The sequence below is a fragment of the Accipiter gentilis genome, chromosome 12 (assembly GCF_929443795.1).
Source record: "Accipiter gentilis chromosome 12, bAccGen1.1, whole genome shotgun sequence".
NCBI lineage: Eukaryota > Metazoa > Chordata > Aves > Accipitriformes > Accipitridae > Astur > Astur gentilis.
The window spans coordinates 34,385,416-34,408,816 of record NC_064891.1 but is presented as its reverse complement, the minus strand read 5'-3'; the positions used below and the strand labels follow the sequence as shown (position 1 = coordinate 34,408,816).

The 23,401-nt window shown below is 38.3% G+C and overlaps 2 protein-coding genes across 3 annotated transcripts in view; both read right to left on the bottom strand.

The window, feature by feature from the left end:
* Positions 1-9: 9 nt before the first annotated feature.
* BDH2 (3-hydroxybutyrate dehydrogenase 2) lies at positions 10-15,736 on the bottom strand. 2 transcript variants are annotated; one of them, XM_049814748.1, is made up of 10 exons: positions 15,717-15,736; positions 13,576-13,656; positions 11,967-12,045; positions 8,632-8,728; positions 6,848-6,956; positions 5,603-5,663; positions 4,822-4,935; positions 4,236-4,294; positions 3,434-3,526; positions 10-2,174 (listed from the first exon to the last, which is right to left on the bottom strand). In XM_049814748.1, the coding sequence occupies exons 2-10, from the start codon at positions 13,645-13,647 to the stop codon at positions 2,121-2,123; spliced, it is 738 nt and encodes a 245-aa protein (XP_049670705.1). In that variant the 5' UTR covers positions 13,648-13,656; positions 15,717-15,736; the 3' UTR covers positions 10-2,120. The 2 variants fall into 2 exon arrangements, with proteins under 2 accessions (XP_049670705.1, XP_049670704.1); XM_049814747.1 differs by having other exon boundaries at positions 15,682-15,721.
* A 1,945-nt stretch (positions 15,737-17,681) lies between these two features.
* The window catches only part of CENPE (centromere protein E), a 39,518-nt gene continuing 33,798 nt past the window's right edge, over positions 17,682-23,401 (bottom strand). The window contains exons 38-44 of the mRNA XM_049814751.1: positions 22,964-23,185; positions 22,142-22,345; positions 21,606-21,718; positions 20,990-21,087; positions 20,262-20,424; positions 19,555-19,817; positions 17,682-18,650 (exon numbers count right to left, since the gene is read on the bottom strand). Of these exons, the coding sequence (XP_049670708.1) occupies positions 18,553-18,650; positions 19,555-19,817; positions 20,262-20,424; positions 20,990-21,087; positions 21,606-21,718; positions 22,142-22,345; positions 22,964-23,185 (1,161 nt within the window). The 3' untranslated portion in view covers positions 17,682-18,552. The remainder of the gene's footprint in view (positions 18,651-19,554; positions 19,818-20,261; positions 20,425-20,989; positions 21,088-21,605; positions 21,719-22,141; positions 22,346-22,963; positions 23,186-23,401) is intronic.

Below are 23,401 nucleotides of genomic sequence, written 5' to 3'. Positions count from 1 at the left end.
GGCAGGCGAGGGGTGGCTATCGCCCCAGCTGGCAGAGGGGCCTCGGGTTGGTCTGAGCCATGCACCGTCCCGCAGCCCACGGCAGCCAGGAGGAAGAAGAGGAGGAGGGGGAAGCGGATTTTTGTGTCTCCCAACGCCAGCCCTCCGCTCCCCGTGTCATTTCATCGCAAGCTGCATCCGTGAAGCGGGTTGCTTTCTCCGCGGCCTTAACCGTGGCTGTGGGAAGGGATGTGGGGAAGCTACACACAATCCTCTTGCTCAGATTGTGGGAGGGTGGGCGCAAAGAAAGGGTAACGGGCTCTAGATGATTCTGCTCTGGGTGTATGCAGAAGAATTGCATTGCAGCAGGCAGGAGAATTAAAAAAACAAACAAACAAACAAACCAAAACTTGCATGTTTGTGGTGTTCCCGTGAAGAGACTTCTACCTCTGTCCACCTCATCCGTAAGTGCACATGAGGGTACGAGACAGACCTCTCAACCTCATTTTGCAAGCTGCACTGGGTGCACATGAAAGCAGATCCAAATGCAGTGTGTTGCTACTTTGCTCCTAGTAGCATTACACAGAATTAAGCTGACTACAAATCTGAGAGAAAAGCACACTGTTTTCTGATCAGGTTAAATTTCCCAGAAGGACTTTGAATCAGGGAAGCCTCTTTCCCCCTCCCCCACAAGAGAAAAATTTGACCTAGAATCTGAAAAGTCAAAAAACCTCCTCTTTGTATTATCACTGGGGTGGAAGGAAAACAAACAGAATTACCCTGCTCTTTTAAAAGCAGACCCGGGAATTAAGAGGTCACAAGAGCATTAAGAAGCATTCTCCTCTAATAATCCCAGCAAGTCTGCTGGAAAACTCCTAGACCTTAGAACACATTTCAGAATTGTAGCTGTTAACACATCCATGAAAAGCATTGCTAATTAGGCAAGAGACAGCAATCTCCGCTGATTTCCACCAACTGCCACTGTAAAATCCCCATCTCTGTGCTTTTAGTGCAATGCAAAAAGCAGATGATATCTCCTTTTCTTGCAGGAGTGCTTTGATAAGAAAAGCCATTTCTGAGTAGCATCTGTATATTTCAATCACCAGTGAGCTTAGAAATGTTAACTAGTAAAGTTCAATATGCAATAAGTATAATGGATTTTCTCTCATATTCTGAATTATATTTTCAGAATACACAGTGCAAGCTTCCAATGTTACTGCAGCAGAGAGATTCTCTTCTCAAGGTAGGCCTTCGACACCTACTGCAGAGGAAGGACTTTGGCCTTCATATTAAAGTCTGAAACCATTGAAACAGTATCCTGCCAACCTGAACTTCTAACATTTGAATTTATGTCAGTGAAGCCATTTTGGAGAATTTCAGATTTCTGCCTCAACTTGATCCTGCTTGGCTGCCGTGGTCACTTTATTGAAATACTAGACACTCAAAAACCCCATAAACAAACAAGATCAGAATGCCCCAACCATGATTAAAGGTAAAAGTTAAACCCATAATGAGCCTGAGGAAGCCAACATCCACAATACTTTCTCATTTGTAAAAGTTACATATACTTATAATTTCAAAATAAGAAGCTTGATCTTAACTAGACATGTTCCATTATCTTTGAAATAAAATAATTTATATTAATGCTTCAGCTAATATTGAAAACCTTAAGCAATAATTTTTAAAACTTAGTACATTTTTCCCTGTGCTTTCTGATTACTGATCAATCATACTCAGTAGCATTTATGTATGTACATATGTATTTAATATATATGAATATATCTGAAATTACGTACAGCTTCATTCACAAACTAGATAAATAGAGCTGTGTGCAATTTTTTTAAGGTAACCTTAAATAATATTCTTTGCCCTCCGAAATCTTAAACATAAAATTGCTATTCTTTCATGTTTTTGGAGTTACCATAAATTGAAGCCACATGAAGTATGCTTACTCCAGCGTTTCACTACTTAGGGAAAAGTAAATCGGTAAGATCAATCTAGAAAGAGATCATATAGCAGTAAAAATGTACCAAATTTGTTTTGAAAGACATGTGTATGATCCAAATCTTTGCAAGCTGTCTTAACTGAGAAAGATGATCCTCACTTTCATGGTAGGAATTTCCTTTTGCAGGTAGGGTCAGTCACAAGCTCCATCCCCCATCAATGATTAGTTCATTACCAGTCACATAGGCAGACTGAAATTACATAACAAGTAATAATTTTAACAATAATTTTACCTAATTTTTCATGGCTATTAATTACAGGGAAATACTTTTTCTTTAAATTAAAAAAAGATGCTTTCTTTTTATACAAACACTTTTTTTGTTTTACAAAAATACCTGAATAAACAGAATATAAACAAACTTGGAAATGAAAGCCTTTCAGCTAACTCAGGGAAGTATAGCAAAAGTATTATTAGAGGCATTAAGATAAGAATGCATCCTGAGCGTACAAATTCACATAAACTAGACTTCAGATATCTTACCTGCAGGAACAATACATCACGCTATGATGTTATTAGGTCTGTTCAGCTGAGCAGAATCTGACCAGGTCAGACAATAATTGTAAGGGGACGTAACTGAAAATTTAGGTCATGCAGATAGTGAGGTAAGCAACTGAGCTGTTGACATTCTTCTCTATGTCAGTATTGAAACATACCGGAATACATTGGAAAAGTGGAATTCTGTCTACACATGGTTGAAAACCCTATGACCAGACTGAAAAAAATTAGTAGCTTTACAGAAATGCTGAAACCAAGATGAAGGTGAGAAACCAATTACTGATAGATGGCAACATTAAGACTGAATTAATTCTGCTGAAGTATTATTGTGTTATGCTCACTAGGACTGCTGGACAAGTCGAGAGAAATCCAGTCCAATTTTAGAATCATAGTAAAATTTACAGCATCTGAAATAACCTTGATGTGCACTCACTAGTGTTGGTGGTATTTGCACTGGTCATTAAGAGTTTGGTGTATAACAGCCTCAGTGGGTCTATTGTCTTCCTTATGCTGAAAGGGTAGATTTACTGTGAGCATTAGTGCTTTTAGCTAAAACCTCCAGGAGTTCTACGCAAATATTTGCTCTTAAATAGTGAAGGTAGGTGATGACTACTAATTCTACCTCCTTAAAACATGATCTAGCCATGGTGCAAACTTGGAAAAGCAGACAAGCCCACTTCTCCTATCATTCAGGACGATCTGGGGTCAGTCAATTTGCTCAGATGACGTGAAACCACCAGGCTATGGTACCAAATACAGAATGCCTTAACAGTCACTGTCAACACTCAGAGTACTTTTTGTATTGTAGGTTGAACTCAGTAAAAGTTTTTTTAAATTTTTGTAACAATCCAGCTCAAAGACAATATAAATCCTCCTAAAACAAATTCTTCTTATTGTGAAGTGGCAAAGTAGCATGGGATTCTGTGACAGGAAATTTTATTGTTCTACACTTACTTCATCAGAGGCCAAGTACACAAAGAGATGGGCCACTTCTTCAGTAGTAGCCATCCTACCAGTCTTCTGTCTGGCTAGAAAGTCTTTCAATGCCTAGATATACAAGAACATTTGGTGTATCAAAAATAAAAAAAAAAACAATTATTTTAATCCAATTAGTAGGATATGTACAAAGCAATACTGGAAACAGGCCCTAAGTCACAACTTCCTTTAGTACACTGAGTTGGGAATTTATGTAAGTAAAAAGAAATTAGAAGATTAATAGTGGTATGAGTTTCAGGTCTCCAGGTAGGAGACTGGACCTAAATCTCTGGTTCCAGAATAAAGCCAACACAAGTCCTTCTTCCTTTGGTGGTGGATATTCCCAGGCCCTTCAAATGAGGACTCACCATTATCTAGTCAGTATAGTTAAGCATCCCAAATCATTTTGAAATGCATAGGCCAGAATGCCCTTTCTATCATCGTTTTGCACTAGTTTGTGCCTGCCATATGCCACAGTAAAAAAATGTCTTCTACTTTTGCACTAGATACTGTAACCAATGGTTGTAAATACTTCCAGAGATGACATACCCTCTGTATTCACTAAGCAATAGTATCCTTCTGAGGCATATTAAGACTTGTGTCTTGAGTACAAACTGACCAAACTATCAAAGGAGATACTGCTGTTAGGTTTTCATTGGTACTCTGAAATAAGCAACATGTCTGATTATGGGCAGAAGTGTCACTACATATTTATTTTATTTTCTTAAAGGGAGTTAAACATATGTACACACATGATCAAGCTAATAAATTGCTTTCTCACCTGTTCTGGGTTAGGCCGGGCTTGGATTCTTTCCTGTAAAGATGGTGTGTCAACAGTTCCTAAGCAAAATTTTAAATTCAGTGTTAAAAAATCAACTGCATCAATAATCAACAAAAAAATGCAGTTCATTGGTTCTATTCGTATGTCTTAACACTTATGTGTAACTTCATAATGATTCAGGAGAAAGACTGCAAAATAGTATAGGATTCTAAATTTCAACAGAAGGCAAGACTTCTGAGAATTAGATTCAATCCATTTTAGATGGTTAAACAACGGCTAGCCTGTTAGCTAGCTCTTGCCTGCTTCTAACTTCCGAGACTGTATCTTTGAAAATAAGCATTCAAATACTGTGTAATGCATATACAAGGTGCACGTGCTGGGTCAAGAGACTAAAGGTACAGCTTAACTACAGAAGTAACAACTTTTCTATTTTAAGTCTCAGAAATGTTTCAAACATGTCCTGTTCTTTTAGATTGCTGGTAACTTTATTAACAAAGAATAGACTTGCAAGTGGCAACTAATATCAGACTAACTCGGGCCTTCTAGCACCTGCTCCTAGTTTACAAAAGAACGTAAGAATACTTACCAGGACATATACAGTTGCATCTGATGCCTTGTTCAATGAAATCAGCAGCCACTGACTTTGTTAGACCAATAACTGCTGCCTTTGAAGTACTATATACACATCTGTTCACAACTCCTAACAGAAGATCAGTGTGAAAGCAGTGTAGAAACATATTTAAAACAAAAAAGAAAAAAAAAGACAGCCAAATTTGTTCAAGATGCAGCTGCTTCTGTACTCTAGCACTTCCTGTAGCACCTGTAGTCCCTCTATAAGGGCAGGCTAACTAGAATGCCGACTACCAGAATTCTACTCAGGCATACACCAGAGCAAAGCACAAAATGTTTCAATAGTAGAAGTTTGGGAAGTAGTCTAGAAAAGTTAACAAAGCAAACAAAGATTTAGGAACAGCACAGACCCATCTGTTAAGTCACCATCAGGCTTCCTCAGGAAACACAGCTACAGTGCTTATGTAATTATTATTTCTTCATTGTTTTTCTGGAGAACATATGTAGCAAGATATCACTGGAAGCAATTCCTTTTTAATTTATACAAACTGGTAAAAAGGATGCTACAAAACTTCCAGGACATAGATTCAAAAGCTCAAAGGCAAGAATCTTGGTGTTTCTGCAGTTTCCCATCTGTGTTCTTGCATGTATGTATAAGTTGATGTGTTCACTTTTGTTTTTAATTGCATCTCTCCACAGGATTGGCAGTGTCCTCTAAATTTAAAGTTGTAAAATATTTATTTTGCATTCCTACAATTTTAAGAATTTATATAAGAACTTTCTAGCAAGGTACTGACCTTTAATGCTGGATGCCACAGAAGACATATTTATAATATTTCCAGATTTCTGTTTAAGCATCTGCAAAAGAATACTTATATCATTCAAATGCAAACTACTTTGTCATCTGCAGGTCCAGCAAAATAATTTTTCCTATGGCAACCCACAGAACAGCCCTACATGCAATTGATATGCAGGGTAACAAAGCTTAATTGGCATGAATAGGTGCTTATTTCTTTTTGATCTGTTGACTGAAGTAGTAAAGCAGAATCTGAAATTCTCTCTAGGGTCTCTTCAGTCATCTCAGGGACAAAGACTATGACAGGAAAGGATTTTTTTCCTAGATAGCCACCTCTGGATCATTGTCCTCTTGTCACCACAGTAAGTTACCCTACATAGACATCTGTTCATACCATCTACCAATGCAGTAATTCACTTCTCCATTGCTTTGGAGAAAACTAAAACACAGCTCTCTAGAATCTTGGAATTGTAGCTAAATTTCTTTAAGTTATAATCTTTTTAGGCATCTCAAAACCTGAGATGCCTGAAGTTATTATAAAGCACCTTTGAAAATGAAGGTCAGCTAAGAAAAAAAACCAACCAACCAACAAAACTAAACAAATAAATAAAAAGGTCTGGAACAACACTGAAAAGAGTAGTCATCATCCAGTCATGGTCACAGCTTCCACTTCTGGCTTTTGCATTTACAGGAATACAAACACCTTGTTCAGTCCACAAATTTTTGTAGTCCCCAACCTAGTTACTACATCAAACACAAGTGTCCTCAAGCTGCTAGACTATCCAGTTGGATTTTTGTTCTGATATAACCAGCATGTTGGCATTAGGGGCACTGATTGCTTCACAAGATAGTTTCCAGATTTGCATAAAATGCATGTTAATATACATATTTTATAAATATTTTGTAGCAGTGGTATTGTACAGTTGTGTGCTATCGTATAATACAGTAGCACTGTATTGCAATAGCTCCCTCACTGCTCTGCATTTGAAGGATTTTAGTTACAAATTACACAGAGCAAAACCCCTAAATCAATCTTCTCTACCATATCATTAGATAGATTGTCTACTTGAAGGATTACATGATGCAGAGGATGTTTTAGAGTAGGATCACTATAATCTAAGGGCCTCCCCATCCAAAGCTGCATACTTGCATAATCTCAAAGCCCATGCTGTCAGAGTGGCAACAACTTAGACCACTTTAAACACAATGCAGCACAGACTAAAACTGATGGGCAACCAAGCCTTACCTTAGGAAGGAACGTCTTGATCATTAGATACATGCTGCGAACATTAAGGTTCATAGTGAAGTTCCAGTCTTGTTCTTCACAGTCCAGAATAGTCCCATGATGAACAAACCTAGAGTAAGTGCATGAAGTGAATTACTGTCTTAGATTTACATTTCTATGACTTTTTATGCACATTCTTCCATTGCTATTTTGTAATAGCTAACACTTCCAACTTTGAAAAGGATGGACAAAAGCTCTTTTGAAGAAAGTAAGCAACAGTATATTTCCTCTGATGAGTATCAAGGAGACAAGACAGACCTGATATGTGCAAAGAAATATTTGGTAATAGGGAAATTAAAAAAAGATAGAGCACTGTCAGACCATCAATTTTGCTCACTGTTGTGCCAGAAGGGCCAAAGCTATCAGTATAGGGCACCCACAGAGCATGGAAAACAAATTCCAGAGCCATTCTATCTTGGTGTACTGGTTTTGTTTGGCAAGGTTTTGGTAGCGGGGGGGGGGGGGGGTTACAGGGGTGGCTTCTGTAAGAAGCTGCTGGAAGCTTCCCCTGTGTTCGAGAGAGAGCGAGCCCATACCAGCCGCCTCTAAGACGGACCCGCCGCTGGCCAAGGCCGAGCCGATCAGTGATAGTGGTAACGCCTCTGTGATAACATTTTTAAGAAGGAAAAAAAAGTTGGGACGGAGAGAAAACTGCCGCCGGAGTGAGGAGTGAGAACATGTAAGAGAAACAAGCCTGCGGACACCAAGGTCAGTGCAGAAGGAGGGGAGGAGATGCTCCAGGCGCCAGAGCGAAGATTCCCCTGCAGCCCGTGGTGAAGACCCTGGTGAGGCAGGCTGTCCCCCTGCAGTCCAGGGAGGTCCACGGTGGAGCAGATCTCCACCTGTAGCCCGTGGAGGACCCCACGCCGGAGCAGGTGGGTTCCCGAAGGAGGCTGTGACCCCGTGGGAACCCCGCGCTGGAGCAGGCTCCTGGCAGGACCTGCGGATCTGTGGAGAGAGGAGCCCACGGAGCAGGTTTTGTGGCAGGACTTGTGACCCCGTGGGGGACCCGCGCTGGAGCAGTGTGCTCCTGAAGGACTGCACGCCGTGGAAAGGACCCATGCTGGAGCAGTTCGTGAAGAACTGCAGCCCGTGGGAATGGCCCACGTTGGAGGAGTTCGTGGAGGACTGTCTCCCGTGGGTGGGACCCCACGCTGGAGCAGGGGAAGAGTGTGATCAGCCCTCGTCCTGAGGAGGTGAAGCGGCAGAAAATAACGTGTGATGACCATAAACCCCATCCCTGTCCCCCTGTGCCGCTGGGGGGGCTTGGTGGTGAAATCCGAGAGGGTAGTTGTGCCCGGGAAGAAGGGAGGGGTGGTGGGAAGGTGTTCTGAGATTTCATTTTATTTCTCATTACCTTGCTCTGGTTGATTTGTAATAAATTGAGTTAATTTTGCAAACTGAGTCTGTTTTGCCCGTGACGGTAATAGCGAATGATCTCTCCTGTCCTTATCTCGACCCGCGAGCCTTTTGTTATATTTTCTCTCCCCTATCCAGCTGAGGATGGGGGAGTGATAGAACGGCTTTGGTGAGCACCTGGTGTTCAGCCAGGGTCAACCCATCACACTTGGCCTGAGTAACACAGCTAGGCACAAAAAGTTCAGAGTTGATGAAAACACAGGAAAATTTATAAAGATATAAAATGCATTAAACAAAAGGAATAATATGCAATTAAGTAAAAGAAACTACTTCTGTAGGACAGAGAAACCTGGAATAAGAAGTAGGATCAAATAGAAGCTGGTTACCCTGCAATGTTACAGAGGACATCAATCCTTTCAATGTCCTTGGCCAGATTTTCTATCTGTTCCTTTTTGGTGACATCCAGAACTCGTATTTGAATGCCTAGAAAAACATGGAATTAATTTCAGTGTATTTGGCTAAGGATCAGAAATTTATAGTTCTGAAGTGCTGAGGACTGCATGTACAATGCAAGTCAGTGGCTTGCCAGGAACAGTCTCCTCTCAGTGGTTCACCATGACATGGAGACTCACTGAGTGAAGGTTACGCTTAATGATCAAATTAGTGTAATAGTTAAATCAGGAGAGCAATGGACAGCATAGCATGCTATTTAAAATTTCAGAAAGGAATTAATAAAAGATCAACTGATTTGATTGTCTTACAGCATCACACAAGCAGATGAGCTAATGTTATTTACCATAAAAACATTTCCAATAAATTTGAGTTCCACTGCGCTCTCAAACAGAAGAATTACAGAGCCTGTATAATCATAACAAGCTTTCATGCCCACTATTAGAGAATAATAATTACTTGAAACTAGTTACATGTATCACATATACTCACAATCACATTACATGCCATCTATCCATGTGTAGTTGAGGATATGATGAATCAGCTTTATACCACTTAATGAGGAAAAAGTGATTTGCATGAGCCAATAATTTACATAACCTGGAAAGATGTCATAGCTATGATAATAGAAATGAAGAGGAAGTGTAACAAATTGATGACTTCTATCATGAAGGCTAGTTAAAAATATGATGCTCATACTTTTGCAATTATTTGTTTATTAATCAAACAAAAGAGGGCTGGAAATGTGTTGCTTTTCACTATAAGCTTCCATGTATTTCAGCCTCTGGCAGCTGTCACTGTCAGTGCTTATAGCACCAGCTGTGCCTGTGCCATACCTCCAAGAAATCCACTGATAGCAAAAAAAAAAACCAAACCCAAACCGAAACAATCTATTTTGTTCAGAGAAGTTATCTCTGAAAGATTGAGCAACATAATTACTGCAAACCTGGGTCAGGCTCAACTCTTCCAAACCCTTTTCAATAGAATCAGCCCCTCTAACAGAATTGCTTTGGGGCCAACCACAGCTGTGCCATCCCCCAGCCAGAAGCGAAAAGAGCTAAGTAAAAGAACTTCTCTTCCAGATGAGCTGTAATATGATATGATATAAATACGATACAATCTACATATTATTTTATCTCATTTTACTTGAGTAGCTTCCAGTAATCTAACACAACTAGCTTCTCTCACCCATGCCAAGGCTGAATCCTTACTATGGAATAGGCATACCTTGTGATACACTTTGCCTGCACCCTTGTTCCATACTGCATGTAAAGATTGAGCTGTGCCCCCTTCTCAAATACATGAACTTTTTCATCCAAAGGAAACTAGGATGAGTGGAAAAGGAGTCGGGGTGTACTCCAGTAGTTTCCTTAGTGGGTACAATTAGGCTCGCAGGGCACTAAGACTTGCTGCTGATCATCCTTTTGCCACAGCCTGGTCACAGCATATCCTACATCAAGGATGAAGGGACATCTAGTGCAGAACACACCTGTGCCCCAAAACATAGGGTTGTTCTATTTGGTGGTTTTTTTTTGTTTTTTTTACAATTTAGTCATGTGCAACTAGTGACACACAGTCTAATAAGTGTTTACAACTACCTATTGAGTGATGGTAGAGGAGATGGAGACAGACTTCTGAGGCCCACAGTGGAAAGACGAAAAGCAACAGAAAGAAGTTGGAACATGGGAAAGTCTGACTGAATGTAAGGTGTGTTGGTTTTTTTTGTTGTTGTTTCCTTGTTGTTTTTTTTTCTCTTTTCTTTTAAAAATATCATTATTGTTTTAAAATCATGAGGGCAGTCGCACTGGAATGGGTGCCTAAAGAGCTTGTTGACAAAATTCCATCCTTGGAGAGATTCAGAACTTGACTCAACACAGCCTTGAGCAACCTGCTTGAACCAGAACCACTTTGAGCAGTAGGCAGGACTAAATGGCCTCCAGAGGTCTCATGCAGCATACGTGAGTCTATGAAATACTGTAAAGCTGCCTCTAAAGCATCTGAGTGATATCTAAATTATGGGAGAATGTGATTTGAAATAGATAAAAACCTGTTTCTTTTGAAGCCAAACTGACAAGTCCATGAACAGGCTTTATATGCCTTAGTTAAACGATATAGACACTTTTGAAGAGATTGGTGTATAATGATGCAATTAGACTACAGGCTGGTGATTAACATCAGCACTGGAATTACCTCTGCTGGATAAAATTCAAAGACCACAATGTGCCAAGCCTTAATGAATTATAGCTTAACTAATCAGATGTCAAAAGAATGGAAATGGCTCTGAGTATATGGAAAATTACCTCTTGTGAACCCTAGCAGAAGGGGGGGGGGAAAAAAAGGACAGTTCAAAAAGCAACACTTTCCTAAATACCCTCAGAATGAACCTAGAAAGTCCTAAAAGTTCCTAAAGAATTACAAAGGGATTGCTTGTGGTGAACTCCAGTCAGTAGAGACCGATGTTTACTCCAAAAGCTGTGCCAGGGAAAAGTGTTTTTGCATATTTGACTGTTACCCTATAATAGGAATTCATTAAGTCCACTTCCTTCCATCAAATTAAGTTGTAAGGATTTTCAGTTGTAAAATATATCCAAGGCTTATTTTTTATTTCAAGATTTAAAAAATATTTTTTTAATATAATGTCCCACAATTGTGTCACTTATGACTAAGAAACACAGCTATGCAAAACCTGCTCCTTAAAGTGTGTTCCTGTGATAATGGTAGAAAAGCAACCTTCAGGCCTGAGCATTTCTACAAACAGAATAGGCGAATTTGGTGAAATTAGTTTCTGAAGACATAGGAATTCTACTAGACAGCTGTCTTTTTAACGCATTCCTTAGTAAGCATGGACCATAGAAATGCAAGACACTAAATCTACTTTTTGTATGGCTGGATGAAAGTTCTTGTGATCAGAGAAAAGCATTCCTTGCCTTTTAGAGTGATGTGTTTGACAATTAGCCTAGTGATCTCAAAAGGTAACCGAAAAGGGTGCCATCCTGGGAAGCAGAAATCAACTGCTTCTGTGACATGAGAAACTCAGTTATTCCACATGCCTGGAACAATAGTCTGATATGCTGATGTTGCAGTATTTTACATGCTAAATCTCTGCCATTCCGCACCACAGAATAAAGCAATGCCAACATCTAAAGAATTAGCCTGGATATTTTCCATTTTTTCTGACCTTTTGAAGTTTGCCCTATCCTCAAATTATATTTCAGCCAGTCTACAACAAAACTTGCAAGATCTGAAGTAATACCTACTGTAGGTCAATTACCTGGATATTTCTCCAGTTCTTGCAGCTTAGACTCATTAATGTCTGTAGCAATGACCTTGGCTCCTTCTTTAGCAAAAGCCTGAAGAATACAAATAAGAGAATTAGTTTACATTTAGATATTCCAGATCTTACCAGAAATAAAATCGGTTTTCTTCTCATTTCCTTTTTGACTTGAAATAAAAATTGGCTGAAGGCAACTGATCTCTCACTTTTCATTCTGGGCATGTCAGGGAGTAATGGACGTCAATTACCACATACCCTGCAGACTACTAAGTAACTATACATGATATAAGACAGATTTAAGATCTTTTCCTTAAAGTAAGGAATCCATAAATAAAATATGACAACAATAACCAGACAACAATTATTGCGTTATTAGCTGCACGTGCACTAGCAAGCACATTACAAACACATAGGGCTAGAATTGTCTGTATTGCTGATTTAAATGAAGTTATGGGATTTGACAGGTAAAAGCACAAGTCATAAAAAAGGAATGATGGTATATAAACTTTATAAAAATCCTTTGCATCAAATCATTGGACTAGAGCAGTATTAAAAGCAGCATGACTTTTCTTAGATACTTGACCAGAAATATTTCTTGATTCTTGATGTTCCCCTCAAAACCAGCTTTCTCTGCATTGAGATTACTGATATATTAACAGCTATGCTAACAAAGTAACCTCCATGTCAAAAGTATTCTGACATCTCAGACTGTAGCCCCTCGTCTTCAAAATAAGTGTCTCAAGTGCAGCTTAAGAATATAGTAGTATTAAACATGCCAGCTTTTTGTAGCTTGTTGGGCATTCACAAAGTGAAATCATCAGGAAAATTACCTGCTCCTTGGACTGAGTGATGTAAGTGATAGATCAGCGGTCTTCTGCATTCTTAACTGCATGCATGAGAAACTAACTGGTCTGGCCAAAATCTTACTTACAGGAGCTATTCCTAGCTTGTTGATTACGTTACAGAGATACTGAGATTACTAGTTCCTCTCTCTGCTAGTGAAGAAGGAAGTGGCAGGGGAAGAACTGCTCAAAAGGAATTAAAGGATAACCAGAAAGTTAATACGTATGTTGCATTACTGTTTAACAGTAATGAAATAAAATTTGTAAAGGATTTCTCACAGTTGCTCATTGTGAACAACATTGTAGCTGTGCTGTTAGTATCACGTAAACTTGGTTACATTGGCTATTAATGTAGATAAAATATCTTGGGTTTACTATAGGGGAACTTTGCAGTATCCAGCCTTATAACAGAAATATTCCCTCTATCATCCTTATGTTCTCCCAGAACAAAGCAGCAGAGGCTTTGGATTAAAAGTACACACAGAACCAAGCATATATTGTTAAAAAGCACTTGCAGCTGCTCTCGAATCTGCTCTTATCCTTGCCTAATATCATCACTCAGAGCTGAAGACTTTCAGATATTCAAACTGCAGGAAGCATGCATGATATAGTATAGTGACTACCTTAGTCCCTGAATTTTTCAATGCGTGGTTCTAGCTTCACCTATGGTTTATTAATTCAAGAACTTGTCCAATGACACCTGCATCAAACAAGCTAGCATTAGAGACCTAGCTTAGGTACAGAACAAACATTTTCCAACTTACTATAGCAGCTGCTCGTCCAATCCCCTGTGCTGCTGCAGACAGCAGTATGATCTTCCCATCAAGCCGACCCATACTGCTGACCTGCAGAGGCAGAAGACATCACAGAATCAGATGCAAATGCATTCCAAAAACCAGATGCGATTCAGAGTACCTCTGCCATCAGATTGTATCACAAATTGTCCCGTTTGGTCGCAGTGTGACCCTGAGTCATCCAGAGTTCTGAGGGGGACACGCTGCCTCAACTTTTTTTTCCTCACCATAAGTAAGGACCTCAAAAAAATCAAAAGGCATTTGAGCTTAAAAGCCAAGATTTATTATAATAGAAACCGGACTTAATTTTTCCTCAAACATTAAAAAAAAATCAGGATGAAACAGAATAGAAGTACAATAAATAGCTTGTAATCAAATGCTTCCACGGTCCATTGTGTTCTTAGAAAGCTGGTCTTCTACTCTTCTCAAGCTACAAATTCATCAGCTTCCTAGATTGCAATAAATTCCACACAATACCCTGGTCTTGGTGTCTGCTCCGAACTTAGGAGCCTTCCAGCACAGCAGATTCCCAGCTCCAACAAGGCAGGAGAGTGGGGGTAGGAACGAAGCTCTGTACTGTCTTGCCTCTCTCATGTTGCTTGCTCTCAGGGAAGTACTGAGCATGCTTGGGGCAAGCGGTAGGAAACCTCTAGGAGGTTCCAACCTTACTCAAGGTGTAGCATCCAAAAGGCAAAATATAGCCCTCCTCTCTTCTGCCCAAGCACGCACTTCCTAATGCTGCATTATGTTTAAAGAAATACAGCGTCTAAAGTTGCAGACACACAAGTAAAAGCAAATGCCATCCTCTCACTCCTACAGATTCAAAAGTTTCCAGATTTTTGGTTATTTAAGGAGTAAACTACTTAATAGGATGTTTCAAAGAACTGCCTAAAAAGTAAGGTTATTGCATTCCAGTCAGAGTGCGATATCTAGTGTTTGTTAACTGGGTTTCCAATAGGCAAAAATTTCTGCACTTTTATAATCTACAAAACAAAATTTGTTTATGTAGCTATGAGTGTAGAAAGTGTCCCAAGAACCTGAAGTCTTTAAATATATGTATGAATCCAACATAATGAGTACTTCACTGAGAAGTTAAGATAAAGATGCCATAATCTCCCCTAGGTTAGCAGCCAATGCTATCATCTAGAGATGCTCAGATCCACGCTGTGCCTTACATTACAGAGTCAAATTTAGTGTCCTACATCTCAAAACAGATTATTAATGTCTGATTTTGACCAGAAATTCTGTTTTCTCAGCAGCTTTTCCCGACAAAAGTTGCAGCAAAACTAACGTTTCCCTGAAGGTTACAGATTCAGCAAATCAGACTTCTGAATAAGTTTAACTGAAAAAAATCTTTCCTTTCTAGTATAAAACACATTTTCTCCTTTGATTTAAAGTCAGACTGAGTTACAGACCATTTCAAGACATTTAAATGTTTCACCATAGGTTTTTCCCCCATAACTGGGACACACATGCACACACACATAAAGAAGGAAACAAACCACAAACCAAAAGAACAGTCTCCAAAGCAAACAGTAACGGAGATGCATCTTTCTAATTAGAGGACAGCACAGTACCTTAAAAATTTTTCTAGGTTGGCTAGTAAAAAGACATCTCTTCAGATGTCTCTGATCGTAGACCTGATAAGGTTATATGAGATTGGGCCTGTTTTAGCATAACCTTTTTGCATTGATAGGTGAAAAATACCAAGTTAACCGAGAAAAATGAGATTACATGCACAACTAGGTTGTGCTGTCTCTCTAACGTACCAAGCTTTCCAAAATGCAAGTCCTCAAACACAAAATTCTGGGAAAAGTTCTATGAATTGTAAGCAAGTCCCAAGTATCTCAACAATGAGCTCAGAGTTCTCCCTCAAGGCAGAGGAAGCTTGTTCTTACTCTTTGTTGTCACATACATCTTTTCAGTAGAAAAAAAACCCTGATCAGTTCAAGTACTTCCCAAATCACTGTAACACTTTGGAAGCAAAATACATTTTTCAATTTAACAGTTTCTATGAACATTTGCCACACCGATTCTATGAAGCATTTAAAAATAAATATTGACACAGTCACTCACCAAGTGATCTCAAACAGCTTGTTATATTTACTGACCTTTGTACAAAAGGAAGTTTTATACTTTTTCCCTGTGCTTGTTGGGATTTGTAGTTTAACTGGTAAATTTCTCTATACAAACGTAATTTCCTGTTGAAGCATTCAGATGCTGCCATCTAGTGAAACTCAAGATTTTAAGCGTAATTTTTTTTTTCCTGCACAGGGAAGGACAAAAAAAAGGATCACCAGCATTAGCTGTCCATTCTCCCTAATGAATTGAAGAAATCAACAGGATTCCCACCAAAAGAGACCACAAACATTTTTCCCCAAGTAATCTCTCTTTAGCAATATAAGCTATCAAATTCCAAACTAGGACAATACTTGCATGATTTTGTTCTTTGTTTTTTTTGTTAAACTGGTGACTTACCAACTTAGCTTTTCTTTTTTTATCTAGTGGTTTAACTTATATTTAAGGTGAAGTTAATATCATCAGACTGGAAAATTCTAGGACTAATTTAGTTATAAGCTCACATGAGACCTAAAGTTACCCTGATAGCATTCTTAAAGAATTTGGAGTCCTGCCTGAACTTCAGCTGGGCATGTTTACCTCATAAAAGCCATTTCTGTGGGTAAACTGGGACACACATACACAAAGTTCAGTAACGTTGTTTATCTTGTCTTTCCACTAAATTATGATAGCTTTCTAAGGCTTTGTAAATCTGCTTCCCAGTAAACAAAGTCTTTAATGACTAGGTTTTCTAAAAGCACTTATCCTTCCATCCCTAACCTTTTGCCTACTGAATTCAAACACAGACCTGTTGCAATAGATTCTGGTTTTTCAGATGAACCACCAGAAAAATCTCCAACTGTAGAAGTGTTCCAAGCAAGCAATAATTAACCACCCCCCTCCTTGAAATTGTATATAAAAGAGGTAGATCTATATATACACATCTTCTTTCCCCCTTCTGGAAGTGGGAGTTTAATTTATTTATTAGAACACCAAAATGGAGGGAATGAAAAAAAAGCTGGCAGCCAAAGGAAATATTTTTCAACCATAGTAGGAAATTGAAAAAAACAAACAAACCCAGAACGAACTCCCCTCCCACCCAATGCCAAAACAAACCAAAAAACCCACCACAAACACCAGTGCTTTGCACTTATCACTATACGGAAATAAATTCCTCCTACATAGCTGTGGCAGGAAAGGAGACAGGGCAGCACTGAACTCAGTAACGGTATTTAGAACCTGTGTATTTTTGGCTAGCAGTATCTTTAAAAGTTTCCCAAAATACATTCCAGGTCAGAGATTTAGAGATAAATGCTTGCAGTTTCTTAGTAGTTACAGTAGTTGGCAGAGTTTTCAGCTATTCAAGGTAAACAGTCAGTTCTTTAATAAAGATCTCTGAAGTACCTCCATCAGGTAAGTGACACTTGTGTGATTCCTCCAATTCCGGTAACTGCTGAATGCTCAGGAACATGTCAATGTAACCATTTACTTATCAGTTTGGGTAACCCGAAAGGGAGTACTTAAAAGACCTAGCATCATTGAGACCTTTGTTCTATAAAATACAGATGATGCTTTTGATGCAGTTATCTTGCTTAGGTATGACTTTCTCATCCTATGATGATGATTTCATTCTTAACAGAGTTGATATCAGATTTTGAGTGCCAAATTCCTATATAGTTAGCAGTGGAAGGCATGTGGGGAGGAAAGGGAGGGAGATCTCTCTTTTAGACTTCAAGCATTCCCTGACAGAGAAAGACTCAATTAGAAGATTTACAAAATACTGGTGACAGACTTGTGCAACACTAAACTTCTGCACAAAGAAATGATTGCAGAAAGTTATAGAGGACACAGACAAAAAGCATAATAATGATGGAAGTGGTGAGATTACTATAAAAGATAGTCTTTAGACACTGAATATTGTAATCAATATTCTTAGATAATAGCACAAGCGAAGTGACCAGCAAAAAATATTTTTAAATACTTAACACATTAAAGTTTATTGTCAAACAAACCTTCTTATACAAAACATACAAAAAAGTAAGTCTCACAGTGCAGATAAGCAGGCTAGTAAAATAGTTCCGTCTTGGAGCCCTGATGATCCAGTTCATTTTCCATTCACTAGAGTAGCAGAAAAGTGTCATGTCCATTGCTTACTATTAAAAAAATTCCAATACCCAACTTCAGACAGGAACTAGAAGTATATTGAAAGAAGATGCAAAATACAAAGTTAGTCTTGGTACCATAATTGGCTGAGCTGCAGAAATATTGTAAGGATTTTAAGAGTAATCCTTGATTGTGTGCCCTACAAACAGAAAGTTAACTTCAGTTGCAATGTCCAGAAAGAGAGGTTAAAATTGTGGTGAAAACACAGTTTCTGCAGACTTAGAGAAAGCATGGTATAAAAACCATATGCTGAGAAACAAAAAGTATAGTTCTTTCTAACTCAACAACACTCTGAAGACACAAATATTGACCACCCAGAACAGGGCTGGTTTAGGAATGACAGAATGAAAAGTTTAAGATTCTAAAGTTTCACAGTAGATCAGTTTGTGATTCATTCCTGTTTCCATTTTTTTCCTCAATATACTGGCTTTTCTTTCTTTGCCATCCAAAAAAAAAACAACAACCCACCAAAGTAGAATACCATCACATCAGCTGGTTGTGGGCAACATAACTGATTTTCCATTTTTGTTCTTGTATTCCAGCTTTTCCAGTTGTGGGAAGTAGCAACTCCAAGACAGCAAGGGATTTGCATGCCACCAGAGCTCTTCTCACAATTTGCAGGAGAGGCTGATGGGAGGCTGATGGCTTTTGACCTGAAGCAATTATCTTTTGCATATGCAGATTCTGGCTGTAGCCACTGCAAGGGCAGCTTACAACAGAACACCTTTATTGTGTGGTACAATCAGGGGCCTTATCTTTAGCTGAAGTTCCAAACCAGTGCTTAAGATGTTCTTCTGTAGGCTCTATTCCTGCAGGTCGTGTATCTATAGAGAAGACAAGAACGGTAAAGTAACACTTAAACTTTTCCCATTAGACAAGCAGTAGGAATAGAGCAATTTAATCTTGACTACTGTTTTAAATGTCAACTATCAAAGCTTGCCTCTGAGGAGCTTTATGTTGTGAGGAAGTCTGTACTATTACCAAGCTGGCCATCACAAGAAACCACAATGAGTCATATTCTTTCTGGAAGTCTGCCATTTAATGCCTTGAAAACTGGTTAACTCTTCAACACATCTGCTGGGACCTTCTGAAAGTTTTTAGAAGCAAGTGTAATGATGAAGGCAGTAGCATTAATATGCTAGCATAGATCACTAAGAGACTTCCTCAGAAGTCACCCAGCCAGATACAAGAAGTCCTGAGTAGGACTGATGAACAGAAGTTATCAAAACAGCTATTACTGCAGCTGGAACCAGGCAGACTGACAGATTCAGCATCAAAGACTGAAGTCTACTGTCTTGAAGAAGTTTAGAAAAAAGTTAACCAGCAGTTAACTTTGAATAACTTTGCCAGAAGCCTGTGCTTAGCCAATGTAAAGTTAAAAAGCAAAACATTTTAAAGCATCAGCTATCTAGTAATGATATTCTGCTAATTCACTTTAAGTCAGTCATCAACACTTTCACTACAGCAAAAGAAAAAAAATAATTGTATAATCTTCAGGGGGTGAAGGATTCACTTAAATATTTAGGTTCTGTAGAGCATATATAAGCTTCCCAGCTCCAGCTGGTCAGCCCTTCAACAGTCAGCTGACTAACCACTCAGGAAAATTGTGTTATCGTTCAAGTTTCAGGTCTGAATATAGAAAGTAGAGCATTTACCCTCAACTCACAGACCACCCCTTATATTTTGCCTTTCCAAATCTTTATAGGACAACACCACTATGTTACATACCTGTTAGCGTACCCAAGCTGGAATTATCAAAGAAATTTGTTGGGCAAGTCAGTGGCAGAGGCTTTGATAAGTCCCGAGTCACAATTTCCTGAGAAATAGGTTCCTTAGAGGGTGAAGGCATTTGCTCTTTAAGGGAATATGACACTGTCTTCCTTGGAGACCTTGGTACTGTCTCTTGAAGGGTCTCTCTTGAGGATCGTTCTTTCAGTTTTAGTGCTCTTTCTTTCCATTTTCTAAGTTCCTCTTTCAGCTGAAGCTCATTACTGAGAAGAAAAAAACACCGCAGCATTTAAGAAAAATTTCAAGCAGTTCCTTTAAATAAGGAAAAATTCCTGACAGCAGACAGTTCCTATATTTTCAAGATGACATACCACAGACATGGCAATGCAAGACCATATCTTTATATTATGCTTTCAAAGGCAATTTTATTTTTTAAGCCAAAAATTCCTTCCAACATACAATTTGAGTATATCTTCTAGCATTTAAGAGATTCTTATGAAAGAAAGCAATTTAAAGTTCAAAAGCCATAAAGATATTTATAAGCAATCACTAGCTTTAAATAAAAGTTTGAAGTGAAAGAATCTAGAAAATCTAAAGTTAGTAGTAATTACTCACTTCTATACATCTCACAGAAAGAAACAGTGATGACATGCATAGTTAAACAGCAACAAATGATTTGACATGTTGCTGATCAGCTTTATTCTTACCTCAGTAGAAGGTCATTTTGTTTCTTCAGGTGTAAGTTCTCTTTCTGTAGCTTAGCTTGTTCAGATTTTAGAACAAGTATTTGTGTGCTCTGCACAATACCACTACCACCACCACAAGTAAGGGGTATTTGGGATTGCCGAGGAGCTTCTTTTTCCAGCACTGCTAGAAAACAGTTTTATACAGATGTGTGCGTTATTTGGACAGTGCTTAAAAGCAAGTCAAGATATTTAAGCCTATTCTTCCTGTGTTCTTATAGCCTAGTGAGGTTTTACATATAAATGCCATTACAACAGCTGTTCTTGTTTATACACAAACACACCTCCCAGCATTCATACCACCAGGGAGATAAAGAAACTTAAAAGTGTCTTCACTGGGCCATTTAGAGTTAAAATAGTTATAGTTTCAGGTATGTCATAACTATGACTAGAACTAGCTATTCATATGCAAAGTCAGTCAAGATTAAAAATGGCAACATGACCTACTGCAACTGCAGCTTATCCCACCACAAGCACAAACATGGCTGGAGAAATAAACACAAGAACTGCTGTGATTCTAATGTGGTATATGTGCAGCTAACATTTTAATTTCCATCTCATCTTCCAAAGCACCCAATCCTCCTCATACCCTTTTACCTCAAAGGCCTGCATCTCATTCTGGACATTAACCATATAACCTTTAAACTTAATGTTTAACGTGAAAAAGTCCCTTATATTTATCTTGAATTTACCAGTAACATCTTGCTCTTGCTGTGCTCTTCTAAGTTCTTCTTTTAGCTTTGTTAACTGTTGTTGTTGGTGTTCTGCAAGAGCTTTATAATTAGCAAGTCTATATGGGGCAGGAAGGGAAGAAGAAAAAGAAATCCTCAGTTTAATAATTATTACAGTTGCAGGAGAGCTAGTTTGATTTCCAAATGAACTCTCAAATAAAAAACATACCCAAGTTATACAGATAGAACTACATAAACCTGGTTATCAGTTAGATTTTAGATAAAGTGCAGAAAACCAAAAGTTGGACTAGAATTATTTTCTGCATATCCTTTCTCTCCAGTGAACTAGAGAGTGCTTTCAATTACTGCTTTCCCCTCACCCTCTGTTGTCAGAACAGTTGTTTCATTTATGGCTGAACATGAGCTGGTTGAGAAATTTTGGTGGGTGTATAGGGAAGGAGTTTTGTAATCAAACAGAGATACATACGGTTTTTACTTTCTTTGTAACCTAGCTACAATAAAAACCTAGGACACCTAAAGCTGAATGCTCACCTCTTATTCTGTTGAAAAAAAACAGGAAAGTAAAAGCTAAGAACTAAGTAGTTGAGAACTGTAACAAGTTCAAATTTTAACTTACTTCATATCAAAAGAGTTGGATTGTTTCATTCTTTCCATATCATATTTTACCAATTGTGTTTTGAGATTATCAATTTCTTCTTTGTACAACTCAGCACCTTTATCTAATTTTGCCTGAAAAGAAAAGTTATAGTATGAAAAAAGGCATTTTACCTAGAAATTAATTTAAGGGTTGCTTACTTTGTATCTTTACTATGATCTGCTAGATTTCACAGGACAAGACTGGGAGGAGGAAGTTATTTTGCCCACATTACCAACTAGCACTATAGTATTACTTAGTATCCTAACTCTGGTGTGTTACATGCAATCATATTTTAGAAAGTTTAGATGACTTGTTTGCAGATATAAGTCTGGGCATTTTGAACTAGTATGCCAATATATTACATAGAAAAACTGAAGCTTATGCTTCAGTTTCAAAATTTATATATTTTTTTAGAATGTTTCAGAAATGTACTACGTTTCACCTATAGCTGTTCTCAAGCCTGCTCATGCTCTGTCTCTGAGATTAGAGGAGAAGGGAAAGTATTTTGCTCGTACCTGAAGACTCTGATTCTCTGTTAAGGCAGTTCTGAGGCACTTCTCTGTCTCATTCAGTTTGGCTTGCAGTTGGGTGAGCTCACTTGTTGCTGTTTTTATTCTTATCTGTGCTTGTAACTTGTTTATCTCGTCATCTTTCTCTTCGACATTTTTTCCTACTTCATTTATTACATTTTCCAACTTCTGAATTTTTACTTCCATAGCCTATTGAGATTTATCAATCACTTATAAGTAGTTGTGCCATGAGATATAATAGTAACAGCACGTGGTCATATTCTTAATAAAATGAACAAAAAACCCAAACCGCACAAAAAAATCTAATACTACAGGTTCTATGGCTGGCAACTCTTGGTGTCTACCTCACTGTTTTGTGCCACCTTTTAGTATTCTAGAACACTCAAGTCTAAGAAAAAGGTGCTTTTAACAAGGGTAACTGACAAAAAAAAAAATAGTACAGAGAGAAAAATGAGTCCTGAATTCCTAGGATTAAAGACAGAATTCTTCTCCAGCTTCCAGTTTGACATAGTGAATACCATATCAGGAGTACTACACTATTAAAATAAATACTTCAAAACCAGAATGGGAACACTTCATATGGATTTCTAAACTGAAAACAGGCAATTAAAATAATCACATTACAGGAAAGAGCTCAAACTTTAACTTTGGGAATAACAAAAGCTACAAAAATAAAGTGCACTTTGGGCCAATATATTGTGTGGCACAGATTTACAGTTGCCATCAATCTTTATTTTCTTTTCAGTTTGAAGTGCTCTCACTTAGAAAACAAGCAAAGAAGTTTTCCTTGGAAACAAGTATTGATACCTTTATATCTTGTTCTGCAGCCTTTAATTTGTTGTGAAGCCTGTAGTTTTCTTCTTCTAACACGAGACTGGCAGAGCCACCAGGGACCAGTTGTTCTTTAAGAGTGTTTAGCTCCTGAAGCAACTCTTCACTTTTCTCTTTTCTCTGTTTCAATTCAACATCAGCATTTTTACAATAATTGGCAGTTCTGGCATCCAGCTCTGAAGAAAGTTGAAGGAGTATCTGAAAATAAGTAGTGTCATACAGATAATTTTAAAATAATTTTTGCATCAGCTAGAAAGGTGGTAAGCAAAGAAACAGGAAGTGTCTTGGCTGTATTAATTTCACATTCTTGTTTCAGTGTCCCATTTGAAGATGCTTGCTATCAGAAATGGAATCACTAACACTCAAAAGACTGGTCTCATTTCCAAAAGTGGGGGAGGCAGGAAGGGGCACAAG